Below are 21,301 nucleotides of genomic sequence, written 5' to 3' on the forward strand. Positions count from 1 at the left end.
TGCAACTTAGACTTCGCCAAAAACAGTTGAGATTCAGCCCATTGTGACTGCAAGACCATGTTTTTTTTTCAAAGGCCACTTTCCTTTCTCTAATGGAAACCATAACAATAAAAGGAAGTTCCCTTCGTTTGGAAGTTTGTTAAATAAGGAGGAGGCAGCAGGTTCAACTGTTTTGGAACTCAAACAAGGCATTTGAAGAGCCAGAGCTTGTAGAATTACTTCAAAATTTTGCAGCTAAAGCCCTCCTGGTACACAGATGGTTAAATTTGAAGATAATTAAAATTGAGATTTACAGATTTTGAGCAGTAGGTGTTTTCACGTACCTACCTTATGTGTAATCATAAAGATCTGACCATTTCCATTTTCCAAAAATCAGTATAACAAAAGACACAAGTAAAAATTTACTTCTAGCATCAGCCCACCAACTATTGTAATATCCCCTGGTCCCTCCGTCCACCACCCCATTCCAGTTCTAATAGCACAATGAAAACGCATCACTTGACACTGAAAAGGATGGTACAAGCACCACATTTCATACTATCCTACCTTTACCTAAAGACTCTAACGGTATGTTTTCTGTATCTTTAATTCATAATATCGGTTTACAAGAGTGACCGCAATCAATTTCTGTCTCTTAGACAATAAACTGCAGAAAGACTTAAGGATTTCAATTGGATTGCTTTTGCGCAGGATAGAAATACTCTTCACCTGTAAAGAGAAAAGTTGCTCGAACTCCAAACATCTGATGTTTGTTATTTTTAACTTTGCTTCTTGTTTTTCCGACCTGTGGTCAAACTGAGTACAGCTGTAATGTAACTTTTTATTTCTTCATTTCTCTATTCTGTAACTAAGGATTGTACCTAGGTACTCTGTACCTCAGATGGTGCTGGAAGCAGTGACTTATAAACTTTTCACTGTATTCATTTGAGTACCTGTGATATTAAAGCTAATTCAATTCAATTCTATTTTTCGTACCTAATTAATCTCTTTGCAGAGGACTAATTGAATCTTGCCGTAGTCAAAATCCGACTGCATTACTGCCTTAATAATGGATTCATGTTATAAAAAGTAACTTTAATGAGAATTTACACCAGATGGTATTATTAAATCATATTAAATTATCAAGGCAAAAAGCTTCAGTGCTACAAAATAGAAAACTTCATTTTGACAGTTTAATATTAAAGTAAAATTCGCTGTATTTTATCCAAATAATCTGACTTCCATTCGTCTTGTATGGTTAACGAGATGCTGCACTATAGGAATTTTTTTCTTTTTTTATTCTAGAAGCTTCTGAGTGAGATTACTAATTCAGTGTTGATTTCTGCTAAATTGTGAATAATTTGTCTTCTGGAATCATACCAAGACAAAAGGATTTAAGTCATAGCTGGCCAGGCAGCATCAGAGGAGCAGGAAAGCTGATGTTTCAGGTCAGGACGCTGCTTCAGAAAAATATCAGGAAAATTCTTCAGAAAAAGTGTCCCAATCCGAAACATCAGCTTTCCTGCTCCTCTGATGCTGCCTGGCCTGCTGTGTTCCTCCAGCTCCACACTATGTTATCTCAGATTCCAGCATTGGCAGCTCTTGCTATCTATGATTTAAGTCGTGGAGCTTAGCAAGACATAAGGAAGCCAATTGACCAACCTTGCCCACCATCTCAAAACCAAAATTATCCAAAACAAACATACACCATGATTCCGCCTGCTGCTGTTTTTATCATATTTTGCTTTAAATATTTACTGAATTAATTAATGGAGTCACAACCTGCACTATCAGACTCTGAGAAAATTCCTCCTAACATCATTCCTTGTTTTTCTAGGGACTGTTTTAATTTGAAGTCCCCCTCATTACTGACTCTTTAAGAAAAAAAACTTTTCAGCATTTACTCTGCCAAAACATTATGAAGAGATTTTTATAATTATTGTAACCGTTTCTGCTCCAGTAGAAACAGTCCCAGTGTCCAACGTCTCTCCTTATTTGAAACTACAAGTTTTCGAATCACTGCTCCTTCGTCAGATGACAAAGAGGCAGTGCTCCAAAAGCTTGTGATTTCCAGTAAACCTATTGGAGCATAACCTGGTGTCGTGTGAGTTATGACTTTGTCCACCCCATTCCAACACTGGCACCTCTACCTCATAACTACAATCTCCTGTCCCGGACATCGTGATAAATCTACATTCTCTATGGCTTTAGTGTTCTTTTTGAAGTTGGGGCACCTAAAACTGCACCTGGTTCAGTCCACAATTATTACGTACAAATCTATTGTTATTTTTTACCCTTGCCCTGTATGTCCTTCTTTGTAAAACTTGCAAATATTGTTGGCTTTTCTAGTACTATTCACATTTACACACTCAAAAAGCATGTACCAGAATGCTCACTCAGAGTAAGTAAGAACTGCCAATGCTGGAGTCAGAGATGTCACAGTGTGGAGCTGGAGGAACACAGCAGGCCAAGCAGCATCAGAGCAGCAGGAAAACTGACGTTTCAGGTTGGGGCCCTTCTTCAGAAATGAGTGGGAGGGGAAGGGGGCTCTGAAAAAAATGGGGGGGGGGCGGTGATAGCAGATAGATAGTGGTGGGGATTGGTCAGTGAGGTGAGAGGAGCGGATAGGTGGCAGAGAATGCTGTTGATTTCTCTAAACATCAAAAACTAATTGCTTTGGTACACTAGTATCCCACCTCAGCAACATTCATTTACCAGATTCAATGTTTTCTGTCTTTCAGTCAACATTATCAGCATGTTGCTACATTTTTGACATCTACCAGAACAGTCAAATTCTTCCACAAGCTTTTGTGAAACATTTTAATGATTCAGTTCGGTTTAATTTTGACTAATGTTACTATCATCAGGCCACTAAGCAATGGAGCTTGAAGTAGTAGTTTGTAGCTGGTTCTGCAAGGCAATTGATTATGTAAGAATAGGGCAGCACAGTGGCTCAGTGTTTAGCAGTCCTGTCTCACAGTGCCGGGGACCCGGGTTTGATTCCACCATGGGGTTAATGCATGTGTCGAGTTTGCAGATTTTCCAAGTATCTGCATAGGTTTCCTCCCACAGTCCAAAAAATGCACAGTTTAGGTGGATTGGCCCTACTGATTTGCCCCAGAGAGTCCAGGGATGTTCAGGCTAGGTGGATTAGCCATGGGAAATGTGGGATTACAGGGATAGTGTAGGAGAGTGGATCTGCATGGGATGCTCTTCAGAGCATCAGTGTGGACTCGATGGGCCAAATGCCTGCTTCCACACTGCTGGGCTTGAAACAGATGAAGGTTCCGGGATTTTTTTTTCCAAAGTAACAAACCACAAGAGAAAGGTTAATGGGTCGGCATTAGACAATCTTCAAACAAGAGATCGCTGCAGTAGAAAATAAATACATTCAGGCACAATTGGGACATATAGCAAAGTTATGGGTAACAATACATAAAATAATTGCATTGGTTCTGTCATAACACAGTTGCAGTTCTAGCATTTTTTCAGTATTCTTTGCTAAAAATGCCAAGCTATAACCATGCTTTCTCTCCCTATCTGTCCTGAAAATATGTTAAGGAATTTGAATATTGCAGAGAAAAGACACATTTTTGAAAATTTTTATCTTGCATTCATCAAGACAACACACAAAAACTATGAATCAGAGTCCACTTGCCAACCAATCGGTATGCTCCTCCCGTACTGTATGAAAACATTGTTTCCTTTTACATTGGTATTCTTTTGAATTGTCATGATAAGTGAAGACAAAATATCTTCGACAGAATATGGATTTATTAACAATATTCAAGTTTTGTACTACCAATTTTTTTTATACCAAGGAACATTAAGTTTCTAGTCTGTCCAAATATTAGTTAAATTTCATCCCATCATTAACTTCAAACTGAAAGGACAGTGACTTAAAATGCACATCCTGGCATCTTTGGCATCCCAAGTAGGCATCAAGCACTTCCACATTAAATAACCCTCTGGCCATATGCAGGGTATGTTTCCTTCCATCCAACCATAATGATGTGACTCCATTCCAACGTGATGAGATAACCCCTAATGTACAACTGTGCTCAGTCATCCAGATTTCATTTTTTACATCGTCAGTTTCAATCCTTAGAAATAGCTGCAGTAGAACATCATCTGCCTGCATTGTGCGTTGATGTGACTGTAACTGCTGGTTGATAGCATCATGTCAGTAAACAAAAACTAGTAGTACCACCATAATCCACCACAATTCCCAAAATTAATGCTGTATTTCTGAGGGAAATCTTTATACTGTTAGAAAGAAGTATTGTTTTTCAATTTAAACCCCTTCCCCACTATCCTCTTAGGTGCATGTGCATGCGTGTGCGTGTGTGTGTGTTTGAGTGCTTGTGTGTTTTGTAGCCTACACTGCATATTGGAAGGAGTACTGAAATGTGGCTAAAAACAATTTAAAAGCAGCCCAGTTTTCAAAATATGTGCAACTGAGCCAAGACTTAATAGCTGTTGTCATGGTTTCATTTTCTCACGACAATAAAGTTATTTAAATTTTGAAATACAATTATATTAGAATTCCTTTAAATCAATTAAACTTATACTTTATCTTTTTAATTCTAAAAGTCTGTTTTGGGGTGTTATTTGTTGTATTATAATGTGGCTTTTTTTTTACAATAAGGTTTCTTTTATGAAAGCTCTTCCCTGAAAAGGCTTTCATTTTGCCTGTTTACAGCCTAGGAATATGTGCTCTAACATGTCCTACTTTTCATGCTTCATACATTTTGACTATATCTAACAACTATTTTGCAGCTTTACTGCTTTGCATCTTTCTTATTGGTATTTCTGTACAGTCACTGGCTGATGACCATGATATGTCACAATCAATCAAATCTTTGTGACTTTGCCTGGATGTTCTGATGAATTTCCTCAGAAAACTAGAGATAAAAATTTTGTTCCTGCCCTCCAGGCTGTTATGAAAGCACATATCCTGAAATTGCACAGTCCCAGCTGATTTTCCACACATGAAAATTAAAGGCTGCAAAAATCCAAGGGTGGTTATAGAATTTACTCTTCTGCCACTTTCGAGAGAGCAGAAGCTGAAGTTTTCCCTGTAGTGCGAAATTTATCCAGTGCGTTATATTCATTCTGTTGTATGCTTTAATTGCCAGTTCATAATTTAACAGGAGGGAATTAAGTTTCATTCTCAGTGTGATGATACTATAGCTTGAAGAGGTGTATTTTGTCCTTTTTTATGAAGCAAGTTTGAGACAGAGGTGAAAATCGGTCTACTCAGAGCTACTAGAATCAACGGTTTCTGATGCCTTGTTTTTTTTTAAAGTTGGAGCAATAGATGCAGCCTGAATGGGTGGGGTCAAGCTCCCACAGAACCAGGATTTTTAGTTTCCATTTTGCAGTAGCAATTGATACTGAGGTCTTGAAGCTGGGTATGGAAGCTGCAGTACATTTCTCGCTGCTACTCTATCTCAGAATCTTCTCTCAATGTTTTTCCTCTTGGACTAGAGAATTACACATGAAACAATCTGTTTTACTGAATTTGCCTTTGCCAAGGATGTGTTTATGGGATGTTACTATATTGGAACTATTACTATTTAGCAGTTACGTTTTCCAGTAGAGTTAAGTTATTCCAATTTCTTCTTTCTTTTGTTAAAATTTAACAATAATGGATGAATAAAGTGTGTTTTGCTTCAAGGCTGATAATTGGAGCAATGGAATTGTAACACCTGGCACTTACCTTTAAAATAAGGAAAAAGTTAGCATCCAAGCTAGTTTCGTAATGTATTTGCAGAAGGCTTGATCTGGTCCATTACAATGGTTACAATCTACATGATAATCATAAATCTTAACCAAGAGGTTCCTTGCACTTTTGATTCAAGTGATATTCAGAAATATTAAGACCTATACAGGACAAAGAAACATTTGATTTACAAGTTTGGAGTGAATAATGCTCTAGAGATAATGCATTCTTTCCTTGGAATGTAGCAACCTTGATTCTCAGTCCCTGGATTCCCCCAGAGGTGATCGGGCTAGATGGAAATGTGGAGTTGAGGTCACAGTGAGGTCAACCATGATATTATTGAAACACAGAGCAGGTAGAAGGGGCTGAATAGCCTACTCCTCCTATTTCATACATTCATAGCCCTATTTGCCACGCTAGGCTTAAGAATTCTGCTTTGTACAACATAAGCCATCAATTAACCACTTAAAGACCTTGCAAGTTGTGAGTTCCCAGAGGACCTTCTCACTCAGCACCAATTGCTGAGGGACCAAGTTTGTCTCCAAGACGAACTCTCCTGATTATTTCCCCTTCTCACCACCTTCAGGGAGGACAACTTAGCACTCCAAATCACATAAGACCTAAATTGTGTAATGCTATCTCCAGGAATAACTAAAATCCAGCAGGGCTCGCCATAGTTAACTATTTTTGGACTCTGCTAAAATAATATTCATAGCCATTTTTTTCATATTTTCCATCATTGTTTGAACCTGCCACTAGTACAAAATTAAGTTGGCAGCTGCAGTGTCACTTGGTATCTCCTGCTAAGCATTCAATGTTCAACACACGAACAACATTCTGAAACTGCAGTAACCCTCAGTGGACACTGCTAAGCTTTATTAGTAGCAAAGATACACCAATGTAAGATCATGTTCGCTATTTCCACAGGAGTTTGAAAAAGGACATTTAATTTTCTTGATAAGATGGTATTTTTAACAGCCAAACTCTAAAGCATTCCAAAGAGTGTGTGTTTATCTCTGTGCTGCTTGAGTTTTATTTTGGCTTTTAAGGTTCAGAGCAGATTTACAGCTGCTATAATTCACAACATAGTTAGCGTGAAAGAAAGACAGATCACTAGCCTCATAATCATTGATTAAGCAATCAGCTAAAATCAGTATTGGAGTACATTTCTGTACCTGTTTTTCAATGTGCTGTCAAAGCATTGTGTAAATGATCCAGATGCTGACCATGTGAAACATTCAATAGATGTCCAGTTGCCAGATGTTACCTGGACGGCCACTGCATACATTTCCTTTGTGCATCAACTATGAATACACAGAAATCTAGCCCACCTCCAGACTTAATTTATTCAGATAATAAAGACTGCAGCAGTTTTATGTCGATTTCAAGCTTTTAAGTAGCTCAAATGCTTTTGGTATTCATCTTTTAGATAAAATACCAAACCGGGTTAAGGCTGCCCAAGGTGCCTCCAACATTATCCTGACTGGAGCAATCCCCCAGCCCTCCTCCTGACTTGTCAAACATCCAGGACTTTCTCACCTGTCCTCACCACAAGCAGTTGCACCCAATACTTCCTATTGTCCCGGACTCCCGTTGGATTGTGGCAGCTGTCTGCATTGGAACTTCCTCGTGACTGAGGTGTGAAAATGTCGACTAGACAGAATACAGAGAATTGCAGAGGGAAATTGAAAGTTGATTAAAAAGCAAGGCAAAGACAGAGTACGAGAAAGCATCATCAAATAGTATAAAATGGGCCCAAACAGTCTTTTATAGTTCTATAAAAAGATTAATTAAAGAAATAAAATAAATGATTAGGGACAAGAAGACAAAATCCTCTCAAAGTGGAGGCAGATACTGAATGCACATGTTGCTTCTGTCTTGTATTGTCAGAGTATTGGAGTAGGGAATAAAGATATCAGAAAGAACAGAAATAGATAGAAAGGAGATTAATACAAGTCATCCAGTCCAGATTAGACACATCCTCGGTTTCTGAGGGAACCCAGGACAGAGATATTATAAATGCTGACTGCAATCTTTCAATCACTTTGGATATTGGGACAGCGGTAAACAAGTGAGGGTTGCAAACATTGTGCTCCTGTTCAAAAAATGGATTAGCCTGGTACCTACAGGCCAGCCAGTTTCTGTGGAGAGAACCTTTAGGCACCATTGTCAATGATAAAATTAATTTTAATTTAGAGAAGCATGGGATAAAAAAGGACAGCCTATGTGGATTTGTTGAAGGCAATTCTACCAAATCTGAACTAGCTGGATTTTATGGTGTTCCAGCTGAAAGGTCAGGAACTACCTATCCACAATCCCAACAGTTGGGTTACACTGAGTTAACATGAGGAGAGACATGGCAACCTTTATTTAAGGATTCAGTATAAAGTCCTGCTTTGTGGCCAGCAGAATCTAGTCTCAGCAAAATTACCTTGAGAGGTGGCCATGTCTTGAAGCACTGGCAGTCCCACCATGCCAAACACCCCAAGTCAATCCAGAGTCTAGGATCTTGCTCAGGCCTGCACACCTGACCTGAGTGAGGCGGCTGAGCGGCTGGGCTCAAGAGGCTGAAGCTGGTTTGAAAGGGAGGGTGGTGACGAGAGGGGTCTACCATTAATTGGCCACTTATGAACTTCACTAGACCCAAGCTCAGCCGAATTACCTGACACCGCTCTGATTCCTTTATGGGTGTCACAGTGGCTCAGCGGTTAGCACTGCTGCCTCACAGCTCCAGGGACCTGGGTTTGATTCCAGTCTTGGGTGACTGTTTGAGTGGAGTGTGCACTTTCTCCCTGTGTCTGTGTGAGTTACAAAGTCCAAAGATGTTCAGGTTACCTGGATTGGCCAGGCTGAATTGCCCTGTGGTGTCCAGGGATGTGCAGACTAGGTGAATTGGCCATGGGAAATGCAGGGTTATAGGATGAGGGGGCTGGGTCTGGACAGAATGCTCTTCAAAGGATCAGTTAGACTCAGTAGGCTGAATGGCCTGTTTCTGCACCATAGGGTTCTACGATACCCCCTTCATAAAGTATCAGGCAGGTTGGGGCAAGAAGGTTACATGTTGGAGTTTAGTTCCCAACTCCGCTCTTCAAATTCGTTGGTTGGGAGGGGGTATGAAATCCAGCCAGAGAGGTGTATGGGTTTTCAGGAGGCATCTGATGAAGATCCTCATGGCAGATTAACTCATCAAATAGAAACAGATCATATTTAAAGACAGCGCAGTCACTTTGGCTAATGTTGGCTCCAGCAGGATGAAGGGAATGGTATTGAATATTCTTCTGATTGAAGAGCATTTGAGCTGTCCCTGGACTGGCAACCTGAGCATCTTCTAAGAAATAGATAACCTGGAGTTAGACTAGGGAGTACAAAACACAGTAACATATTAAATGGTGGGCATCATACTTGCAGATTCCAGGATGATCCTAGTAAAATGGACAGATGCTTGCCATGCAGTCAAGTGGGGAAGTAATATAGCATCAGTGGTGTTATTTTAAGAAGGTGCAAGGTCAAGGGACCTTGGATGTTATTCATAAATCATTGAGGGTGACTGGACAAGTGGATAACAGTTATGAAAGTGTTTAAGATATTTGGCTTTGTAAATAGGGCAATCCATTGCACCCACATGGAAGTTAAGTAAGACTTCAAGTCTTGCATTAGATCTCAGCTGGAGTATTGTGTGGTATTCTGGGTAATTGGAAGGGTGTCAAGAATGTAGGGAGTATATACGGGTATTCATTCGGATGGTATCACTGATGAGGATTCAGTTAAGCAAAGAGACTGGGCAAGCCAAGATTATTCTCCTTAGATTGGAGAAGATGTAAGAGGAGAATTAATCGAAACATTCAAGAAAAGTAGAGATTTTAATTGTGTTGGGAAATATGACTTCCTCTGACAAATGGGTAAATAAGCAGAGGTCAGAGATTCAAAATAATTAGCAAAGGACTAGAAAAGAAATAAAATGTCTTTGCTGCAGATTAAGATCCAGAAAGCATGATGAAAAAGGAAAGTGGAGTCAAATTCCACTGCAATTTTTGAAATGCAATTGAAAATGTTCCTGCAGGATTATGGAGAAAAAACTAGATGTGGGAGTAAATTGGATAGTTCTTTTTGTGGATACATATGATAGGCACGCCGTTTAATGTGTTATTGCGTTTTGTACTCCCGAGTCTAACTCTAGGTTATGTATTTCTTAGAAAATGCTCAGGTTGCCAGTCCAGGGAGAGTCCAAATGCTCTTCAATCGGAACAACATTAACTACCATTCCCTTCATCCTGCTGGAGCCAACCTTAGCCAAACTGACTCCTCTTTCTGTGCTATAAAAATCTATGATTTGTAGTATTATCCAATTTATTTGAACAGTAATATTCTAAAATAAAGGGAGAAATTTCAGGCAGTGAATTAAATAGTCTTGCTGTGAAATGTTCAGGCTCTTTTGATTCTGCATTTGATTGTCTGCGCTTCCTTTTTTTTAACCCAACAGTGAGCCTGAGCCATTTTCTTTAATAATTAAATCTTTTCAAAGCTTCTTTGCACATCTTTTTTGGTCTGTTTAACCTTGCCAATCTTCATGTTCTACTTTATCTTGCTTTTATCTTCACTAACTTTTTTCACTATCTCAAAGTTTCCTCTTACTTTTCAATTGTCATGGTATCTCTTTTTGTCTTACACCCTTCCTTATCTCTGATGCGTTTTTAAGCTTTGTTGTTGTCTTGTTATTTGCTGAGATAATTCAACTTTTTGTTTCTTTTTGGGTATTTACCTAAGTGTCCTGAAAGATAAATTGTTATCAGCAAAATAGTCATTCCGTTGCAGAGTGGTGAGCTCTCTGCAACTCCATATTTAAAAAAGTTAAACTTTAAAAATACTTCTGATTGTCTCAGTTTCAAAAAGGATTGTGTTGCAACATCACTAAGTGTTAGTTGACACCTATTATTACTTTTTGGCAAAATCCCGGTAGCAACCCACGAGCAAATCACTACTTAAGATTTTGACCCTCATCCTTTTGTCAGTTAGAAGCCGAATGCAAAAGCTAACTTGCACCAGCCGCCAAATTATAACCTCAAAGGCCACCGCCTCTTCCAAACCTTTTGAAATTTTGTGACAACATTTTTTGAATGCAAATTTTTGATGACTATCCATCTTATGATGTGGAGGTGCCGGTGTTGGACTGGGCAGAAGCGCTTCACCTGATGAAGGAGAAGCGCTCTGAAAGCTTACGATTGCAAATGAACCTGTTGGACTGTACCCTGGTTTCATGTGATTCTGACCTGATCCATTTCATGACAGTGGTTGTTTTAAACAGATACTTTTTGCATCTGAAAATGATTAACAGCTAGTCAAAGTCTGTTCTGTTTAGATATATGTTTAGATATTATGTTTAGATATATTTATTTCCTTCTTTGAATCTTTCTCCTCTATCAGTCAGTCTTTTCTGTAAGTCATTGTTCCATCACAAATAATTTTGTCTTTTTCTAGGACTAGAATACATTAAGCAGAGGATGCAGGAGGCAATGGGATACACTGAGAAGAAGGAAGAGCCTCCACCTCCACAAGAGAAGAAATCTTCTTCAGCAAATAACAACAGTCCCCATTTCTACAGGAAAGGTACAACTCCACCACATACTCCTGGACACAGTCCTGGCCCGACCCCACCTCCATCACCACCAATATACAAGGAGACTCAAAATACCACCTGGAATAAAGGCTCTTCCAGCAGTGTTAACAAGGATGCCCTGGGAGCGTCAGGGAATAGATCATTGTCAAAAGGCAGCACCAAGATGGCTACAAAGCAGGGGAACGAGTGGAAGCAGCCCAAGTCAGCGGTTTACCCTGTCACAACTGCTGGCAACGGACAGTTACATAGTGCTTACCATAGTTACTTTGTGCGCACAGATGTAAAGCTGCCACCAGAAGAGCCAGAGGAACAGTCTAACCCTTCACCCATGGCGCTCGGACGGTTACCACCACCGCCAAAGCTAATGCCTATAAAGTCACCTGTCAAGGAAATTAAACCTGAGCCAAAATTGAAGAAACAGTTTTCTGTTGTTTTGCCCGAACCAAAGAAACTATCAAAATCTCAATCACGTGACATCAATGTGGAAGAAGTAGAAGAAATTGTGGAGTCGGTATGTATCCACTTGTTATTACCGCTCTCCGTCACAGCCTGAAAAGTACGACTGAGGGAAAAATAGAAAGATTAATCGGATTAATCCTGCTGTAGTTGCTGTCAGTTGGCATAAACTGAGCATACGTCACCAGCCAGTTTAGTTCATGTCTTTGACACTATCCAATTGCTTCACCTGAGAAAAGAGACCTTCTAAACCTGCAGATACTTCAAGTGATATTTCCGGAAATATAAAGCCAGCAAAAGATAACCTTAATAGCCATATAAAATATGCCCTGGCACATTTTGGTATTACCAGATTGCCAAACAAATTGACCCAAAAGAACTTGCATGGGCAACAGGTGACCTTTTTCCAAAGATTTTGCGTACAGTCACTCCATCTGCAATCCTTCCATCTATCTATCCACCTGGTTCCTGGGGTCCCCTTGAAAATCTTGTAGCTCCACAACCAGAGAAATCAACAAAAGCAGGCTAAAGTGCTTTTTGATATGATTCCATCATAGTACTAAATTTGGCTAATTTTGTTCAGGTGGCCTGGGACAGGTAGATGGTTTTGAAAGTGTGTTTTTCTGCTGGTTATGGATTAGTGGTTACTTTTGATAGATGGCTATTGATTGACAACATGGCTGCTTGCTGCCTCTGCTGTAGGCCTCATAGCAGACCTATACTAACAGGGAAGCTTAGCTGCTGTGTTTGAGTGCCTCATGACATAGCGTACATGTATCACCAAATTATTATAATGCAGAAGAAGGCCAGTCAGCCTATTAGAACTGCACAAACATACATGTTTATAATTAAAATAATGATACATGTACAAAATAAAAAGTTAAAACTCCAGAAAATCAATCGACAGCATATCAAATACAAAAATTGCCCTTGCTAAACCGTGACTGCTTGAACATGTAGTAAGTATGAAGGAGAATCAATTGATTTTGATTTCCAAATGGTGCCACATAAAGGATTAGCACAAGAGAAGAGTTCATGATGTGAGGGATGAAATAATAGGAGGGACAGATGATCGGCTAACTAACAAGAAAGAGTCTGGGTGAACATTTTCAAGTTGCCAAACTGTATTTTCTGGAGCCTTAGGGATCAGTGCTGGGGCCTGAACTTATTTCTGATCTACATTAATAACTTGGAGAAAAAGACCAACTGTATTGAAGCCAAATTTGCTGAGAATATGAAAACAGAAAACAAATTGTGCAGAGGATGCAGCAAGTCTGTATTGGAATAGAGAAGGGTAAATAAATGGGAGCAAAATGTGGGAAATTGTGAGTTTGACCAATTTGGCAGAAAGAGTAGAAAAGTAGAAAATGATTTAAATAGAGATAAGCTGCGGAATTCTGTGAAACATCGGGATCTGGAGGTTATTATACATAAATCACGAGAAATTAGTATGCAGGTAAGGCAAGTAATTAGGAAGGTAAATGGAATGCTGACCTTTATTGAAGTGGGTTGGTGTGTAAAAGTAGAGTAAATCTTCCTTTAACTGTGTGGAGCATTGTTAAGACCCTGTCTCGAGTGCTGTGTTCAGTTTTGATCTACTTAGGTAAGGAGCATATGTTAGCCTTGGAACTAGTTCAGAGAAAGTTCACTCAGCTGGTTCTGGAATGAGGTGGTTGTTTTACAAGGAAAGGTTGAACAGTTGGTGCCTCTTCTCGTTAATGTGAGGAGTGATTTTACTGAAGCAAACAAAATCCTGAGGGGAGCAAGCACAAAAAATGCAGGAGCAACACAACCGGTCTGGCAGCATCTGTGGAGAGACAGAGTCAACATTTCAGATCTGGTATGACTCTTCACTGAAACACCTGAAGAAAAGAGTCGTGTTGGACTCAAAACATTAACTCTGTTTCTCCCTCTGCAGATACTTTCAGATCTGCTGAGTTTCTCCAGTATTTTCTGTCTTTGTTTCAGATTTCCAGCATCTGCAGTATTTTGCTTTTATTTAAGATCCTGGGGGAATTTAACTCGACTGGATGCAGAGAATATGGTCTGGACTGTATAGGTTATTTGCCATTCCTGATGTGGCAACTACAAATGTTGCAACACTTCTACTTTCTCTCTCATTGCCTTTTCACACACGATTAAATTAAAATTTGATGTCGCTGTGGTTTGCATGTAAAACATATGCAATTTAGCTAGGGAAGCTTCTCATCAATAAAACATGCCATAAGTTCACAATACTACATCGACGAGCAGCCTATTTACATGCCTAAATAAAAACTGAAAGAACTGCATATGCTGTAAATCAGAAACAAAAACAGAGGTTGCTGGAAAAGCTCAGCAGATCTGGCAGCGTCTATGGAGAGAAAGCAGAGTTAATGTTTTGGGTGAAGTGAGCATTTCTCAGTGAAGAAGGGTTCACCGGACGCAAAATGTTACCTCTGATTTTTCTCCACAGCCAACCTGCTGAGCTTTTTTGCAGCAATTTCTGTTTTATTTCCATTAATAGGTCTCCTGGTCAGCAGTGAGGATTTGCATCATGGTCATAGCCTTCCTTGCCCAACTCTATAGCGAGTATCATAAGACTCGAGAGCACAAAGGGTGATTTTCACAATTAAATTTCACATGTAAATTTTTCACTTTTACATTGGTTTCACTTTATTGATGAGAGCATCATCATTATTTATTGAGTCTATCTTGGAGTGCAAAGTGAACTGACCTTGTAGTTGGCAGGCACTGATGGTTACGAGATGGTGAGGGTCATTGCTTCTACTGGGGAAGAATTCACTCTGTGTTGAATGTTTGAGTCCAGTACTGTACTCTCCAGTCTGTGGGACCTAGGTGAACATGTGATCTCAGCTAACCCTTCCTTCTGTGCACCCCTATTGGTATATGGAGCAACACACCAGCATGGAGAGACAATTGGCTGGATGACAGAAAACGAAGATTATGCATTAATCAGGTCAGATTGGCAGGGTGTGACAAATAGGGTTCCACAGGGATCTGCACTGGGTCTTCAACCTTTTACAATTTGTATCACTGACTTAGATGAAAGGAACAATGACTAAATTTGCAGATGGCACAAAAATTGGTTGGAAAGTTTGTGGTGAAGATGACATAACACAGATGCAGACCAATCTGGGTAGGTTAAGTGAGTGAACAAAAATCTGGCAGATGGGAATATGTGAATTTGTTCATTTTGGCAGACAAGAGGAATGAAAGAGCAGAGTATGACTTTTAACGAGAGAATAACTGCAGAATTCTGGAATGCAAAAGGATCTAGATAATGTAGTGCATGAGTCACCAGAGATGAGTATGGAGTTACAGCACATAATCAGGAATGTTGCTGGGATGTTAGATTTTATTACAAGAGGAATTGAAGATAATGGCTAGGATTTTATCAAAACTGTGTCTAAATAAAGATGTTTGGATGGAAATGGTGTGCAGGGATAACAGGAAAAGGCCTGAGATAGGCACTAGGGATTGAAACAGGGAATGTACAATCGACTGAATGGCCTAGTCCTGTGCTGTAACAATTCTGTGATGCTTTGGTTATAGAAGACATTAGTGAAATCCCATTTTAAATGTTGTGAGCAGTTTCATTCTCCTGATTTAAGGATGGATGTAAATATATCGAAGGCAGTTCAGAGGAGGTTAGCTAGATTGATGGAATGAGCGAATTGACTTGTGTGGCTAGATTGGACAGGTTGGGCTTGTTTTCACTGGAGTTTAGAAAAACAAGAGGTGATCTTGATTGAAGTGGTTGAGATCCTGAAAGATCTTGAGAAAGTGGACTTGGAAAGGATGTTTCCTTTGCAGTTGAGCCCAAAATTAGCAGAGGTATGTAAAAACTAAGGATAACCCTTTCGGGACAAGGACAAAAAGAAGACCTTTTTCTCAGTGTGTTCTGTAACTTTTGAACCCTCTGCTTTAGAGGTCAGTTCAGGCAGGGTCAGAGAATAATTTTAAGGTGGAGCTGGATAGATTCTTGTTAGGCAAGGAAATCGAAGCTTACCGAAGGTGGTTGGGAATATGCAATTCAGAACATAGATAGATCAGCCATGATCTTATTGAATAGCAGGCCAGGTTTGATAGGCCAAATGGCCTACTTCTGCATCTTATTTGTACATGCCTGAAGAACATCATCTGAGGGCAATCTCTGTCGGTGTACTTGAAATGTTGTGGATGAATTCAAAGCCTTGTAAGCCATTGCTCTGAGATGGACATAAGTTTGGACAGTTCTGACACCTGTCCTTTAGGCCGCTATTTATCTTACTTTGGCAGACTGTCCCCATCACTACCTCCCTCACATGCCACCCACCCAAGCCCCTACCCCATTCACCAGCACCAGTCCAGGACGTCTGCGCAAAATTCCATTCTCCTCTTCCTCTCCTTTGTGCTATAGAGTTAAACAAGGAAACTTGCTGACCTCAGACACAACAGCACAAAGCAGACATGTCCACTCAATTTTTCAATGATTGTGAGCTGATCTTCCACAGGATTCTCATGCCCTACAATCTTCAGCATTGGACTTTATTGAAGATGGTTTCATGTTATGTATACTCATGCATCATAGCCATATTGCAAATACGAGACCATGGGATTTTTGTTATGCCATTGACCTTATTGGCCTTTCAACTTACCATCAGAAAACCAAAGTCACCCTGGCTTCCCCATTCCCTTTTCTTACCTGCTTGGGGCCTGAATTAGTGGCAAGTTGTGAAGGTCATTGATGGTCTTTCTCATTCAGAGCCTAACTTATGAGGTGTCGGGGAGGAGGAGGTGAATATCTCTCCAGGGCAAATTCGCCCAACTGTTTGCCCTTCTCTGCATCTCTAAAAAGGGGAGTATCATGGCCCCATTCTGGAAAGTCACATCCGTTGAATATTCCTGTGTATTGGAAACATATGTTTTTGAAAAGGCACAGATATTCTCAGGATTATGACAAGTAAACCAAAACATAGCGTAAAAGTTACCAGGTTTAAAGCGTGTCCAGTTAAAGTCTCCTTGCAAGTCTTGTCCCATTTGCCATTATTTCCTGTTTGTGGAGAATAGTCTTCTAAATGTGTTTTCATGATATCAAATGGGAGTTAATTTCCAGCCTTACTCTGCATGTCTGTCCTTGTATCATACAGAGCTACATTTTATTCACAGGACTTTGCATATTCGAATATGCTATTAGGATCTCATAAAAATTTATGTTGAATAATTATAGCACCTTGAATAGTTTTATATTTTTAGTAATTCACTGCTAATTTGAGAAGAAGCACTTTGGAGTGAAAGTGGATGGATTTTTTTTGTTCTTAAATTGCAAGATCAAAACAACTTATAACTATTCATATTAATAACATTCCTTGCAGAGTCCAAATACCATCTTGGTTATCCTGGTTATGCTGTTGAATATTGGTTTAGCTATTCTTTTTGTCCATTTTCTGACTTGACAAGAATTTGCCAAGGTAAGAATTTAATTTTCTTTGTCAAAGATTGATACTAGAAAATTTTCAGCTACCATTTCCAGTAATTTGCCTGTCAGTAAACTGTTCATTCTTTCCTTGTCTATCTTTAGCTATGCCTGAATGTGATTGAACATAATTATTTAATAATCTAACTGTTTTGACCCTTCAGTGAAGTCATGAAAACTAAGGGTATTAGCCCACAATTCTCTCCAGTTGTGCCATCAGCCTTATTATTGACACCAGACCTGCTGAGATACAGGGAAAGAGTCTTGGAATTGGAGTGGGACTCAGGAAAGATGAGACATGGAAATTAAGTCAGGGGCTGATGTGGGCCCCAGTGATGATTTGCGGCTCTGGATCCTCTGAAAACTGAAGCAAGTGGCCACGTCGTTGGAAAAAATCTGCTGAACCAGCCTAACCACTGAAGTGCATGGCTGCTCCATCTGTTCTAGTGGAGTGTGACTTAACTGGAAATGTACAGACTGCACTTTTGTTGATGGACATTAACAGCTGCCTTACTTTATTACTGCCCCAACGTTTAGTTGGGAGAAGGGAACCGCTGCCAGAGGAATGTGGTCGGACGATTCTGTGCGGTGGATGCAATTTCCAGTTGTCTCTCTTAACGCATTAGACATACATTAGCAGCATCACTCAACCAGTCTTATTCCATTACTGGCTGCTCCTAACATCATGTACAATGTTCTGAGAGATCATTTTGAAAATGTTCGCACACTTTATGCATGAAAACTATGATTTTTTTTGTCACAGATTAAACTTTTCTGTCCAACATTTAGAGCATTTATTTAGATCAATCCGAGTTGATTTCCTTTGATTTCAGTGATCAAACTAGGAGCCTACATTCAGTTTATGTGATTACTGAAATGCTGGTGATCAGTAACCCAAATTATCATATATGTCAACACTGAGAAACCACCAGTTAGTGAAGGAATTTGTTTGCATGTAGATTTTTTTTTCCAAAGTGAAGTAAATCTTATTGTGTTGAATACATTCAGGTAGAGCATTGTAATTTTAATGTTAACAGAACTGATGCCTTTATAAGTCTTCAGAAATTATAATGTTTACCTCAAACATATATTTTTTTTCTGGAATGCTGGTTGAATCTTTGTGTCTTAATCATTTTAAGTGACACTAATTAATGTAGTTAAGGATTATTTCTGTACCATTACCTTGTATCACTTTTCATGTTCTTGTGTTGGCATGTTTATTTCAAAGGGTTGAGTATTTGGTGTGGTTAATTTTAGACGAAAACACTAGATTTATTTTAATCATAAAACATGCAAGGGCTGAATAACTTAAAAATAACTTATATATATGTGTTGAAGAACGATTTCATATTCCACAAATACTGAATTTAAATGTAAATTGTATGTTAGTTTGCATGGTTTTATTGCAAAACATTGTCATTAATACCCAAATTAAATTAACAACATGAAGCTGGCGGTTTGTGGAGTGTATAAATCCTACATAATTTATTATCTGAAATCAGCCTGATTTCAGGACAGTAATAGATGGTGTTTTTTTGCAGACGCATTATCAGAATCCTTTGTATGACCAGTACGAAGTGTGAAGGAGAAAGTTCAAACAGATGAAATAAAAAGAATGAAAGGCAAATTGTTGCCAATGTACAGCAAATCTGACTATGATTTAATTGGAAATTAACACAATATGTCTTTGGGTCAGTGCAAATGTAATAAAAGCTTATGTAAACCTTTTTGTCTGGCACAAAAATCAAGAGTAGTTGGGAATGTTTTTTTTGACATGAAGTCCATTTTAGTAATTTAATTTAAGAAAAGGATTTTCTTATATATTGAAATCATGAGCTTTTCTAAGAAGCATGAGCCAGAAACTGTTGGGGTTTTTCTAAATGTACACAACTCTATTTTAGCATGAACCCTTTTCTTCTTTTTTAAATAAATGACATGCTATATACTGCTTTATATTTATCTAATGATGCTTCAAGTGGATAACACTTGACAGTTGTCAATAAATTGTTATATATTCTAATAATTTGTCTTTTTTTGGTGTTTTAAGACAGAATTATTGAATTCTGTTCTTTGTAAACTTAAAATATTTTATTTGTTCTGTACAGTTTTCTTGACTGTAATTGCTTGAGAATAAAACTAATATTTGTTCCTACAGTCGTGCTGTGAGTGTACTAGTTATCTGCATGCTAGCTTCATGTTACTCAAGTGCTAGCTCCTTGTTTGTTTTTAGACTTTTAAGGATATTTTGACCAATTTTGCAGGGGAACACTTTGGTGTAAGAGATTTGTTTCAGAGAATTTTTTTTCAAAAACATTGTATTTTCAAATTTTTCAAGTGTACGATGGAGATCGAAAGCACTAATTTGACAGTACAGCCTCCCACATATGGATCTAATTTCACTTCCCACCAAGAAATGGGACCACCTTGAATGAAGTGGACACTGGGACTACAGCGCTACAGGTTTTCTGAACACAGGTGGAGCCCAGTGAGCAGCACCCCATGAAAAACTGTTTCTTTGCTAGAGTTCCGTAGAACCAAGAGGAGTGGATTCTGACAGTCACTGGCAACCAGCAATGGGCTTCCCCCCAGCCCAACAGAAAAGCCATTTCTGGCAGCAGGAGGCACAACTGCTTTAAATGGGGGTGGGGGGGGGGGTCCCACTGGAAACATCGTGCACACTGGCTTTGATTGGAATGAGCTCAAAGCACAGTTTCAGACAATTCATTTGGTATGCGCTCCATCAGCTCCATCGGTTATCAACCTGAATATAGGGCATTACCCATTTCCACCCCAATTTTTTTGTCAGATCTCCAAGAACATGAGTAATCAAGGTGCCAATCAACCAGAGGTAATGTTGTTTCTCCATTGACCATAACTAATACTTAATCCATTAACTATTCTGCTGAATGAAAATATCATATACCCAATGTTCTGGAGGACCTTTGATATATTATCGGGCTGTGGTTGATTTGAAAAGAAAATGCTGAAAAGCAGACTGGTGCAGTAATCTACATTTGAAACAGAATATTGCAAGAGAGATGGGTAGTAAAGATTGCAACAACTTGGAGTGCAAGAGGGGATATTAAGAAATCATTTTGTTAATTCCAGTCAGATGATGCTTTGATGTAGTGAATGTGGTTTGTTGACAATTGTTGGATGATTACATAGAGACAAGTTTATGCTCATAAAACCAAGTGAATCTAATCACAATGTTTGCCCCGTATATTTCTACATGGTTACATTCTTAAGATGCTTCATCCCATCAAATTTAGTGTCCCCAAGAGATTACATGGTTCATTGTCGGAGTGAGTGAAGAGGTTCCTGTGCAATGGATACAAATATCTGGTTCAGATTGTGAGAGGTGTTATTGTTATGCTTTCATACAATTAGACGGCAGAGACCATGAATAAATTACTAAGGTAAGTAACTCAGACCACCTATGCACGAAACTGTCAGCTCTGAAATTACAAAAGGATGCCTTCTCATGCTGTTCCTGGGGCTTATTAAGGTGCACTCCCTGACTCCTGTGCAAAATGAAACTGAGTAGTACAATGCAGCTTTGTACCTGTCACTTTCAGTACAGGTGCAGAAGAGTTGGCTGGACTGTGGAAGGAGTAGTAGAAAGATTGTCATTCCTGATCACATGCAGAAAAAGCTTTCTGTTTCATCAGTAGCACAAGCTGACACATATAACCCACCTTTGCTTATAAATGAGAAGTGATAATGAGCAGATCATCTGTTTGAATATTATTGCACACACACAAATTGTGTGTTACATCGCTGCATTTCCACGATGTTTAAGAAAGCAGGTAACCTTCTTCATGAAAATAAAACAAGGAACTGCAGATGATGGAAATCTGAAACAGAAACTGCTGGAGAAACAGAGCAGATCTTGCAGCATATGTGGAGCGAAAACAATTAATGGAGAGAAATGTCTGTTTTTCCCACAGGCTGTCAGTTCTGACGAAGGGTCGCTGGATTGGAAATATTACCTCCGTTGGGATGGAGGGACGAATGGTTTGACCCAGACTTGATCTGTCTGATTTTCTTCAGTTAGTCCCCTTTTCTA

General features: G+C 39.1%; 1 protein-coding gene across 4 annotated transcripts in view; it reads left to right on the top strand.

The window, feature by feature from the left end:
• Positions 1-19,265, top strand: part of LOC125452029 (junctophilin-1-like) — a 125,584-nt gene extending 106,319 nt beyond the window's left edge. Inside the window, exons 5-7 of one of the 4 annotated variants that reach the window (XM_059645859.1) lie at positions 11,180-11,829; positions 17,132-17,227; positions 18,774-19,265. In XM_059645859.1, the coding sequence (XP_059501842.1) occupies positions 11,180-11,829; positions 17,132-17,212 (731 nt within the window). In that variant the 3' untranslated portion in view covers positions 17,213-17,227; positions 18,774-19,265. Of the gene's footprint in view, positions 1-11,179; positions 11,830-17,131; positions 17,228-17,396 lie in introns of all 4 variants that reach the window. The other 3 variants (XM_059645858.1, XM_048529916.2, XM_059645860.1) reach the window with 3 other exon arrangements.
• Positions 19,266-21,301: the final 2,036 nt, after the last annotated feature.

The sequence above is a fragment of the Stegostoma tigrinum genome, chromosome 5 (genome assembly GCF_030684315.1).
Source record: "Stegostoma tigrinum isolate sSteTig4 chromosome 5, sSteTig4.hap1, whole genome shotgun sequence".
NCBI lineage: Eukaryota > Metazoa > Chordata > Chondrichthyes > Orectolobiformes > Stegostomatidae > Stegostoma > Stegostoma tigrinum.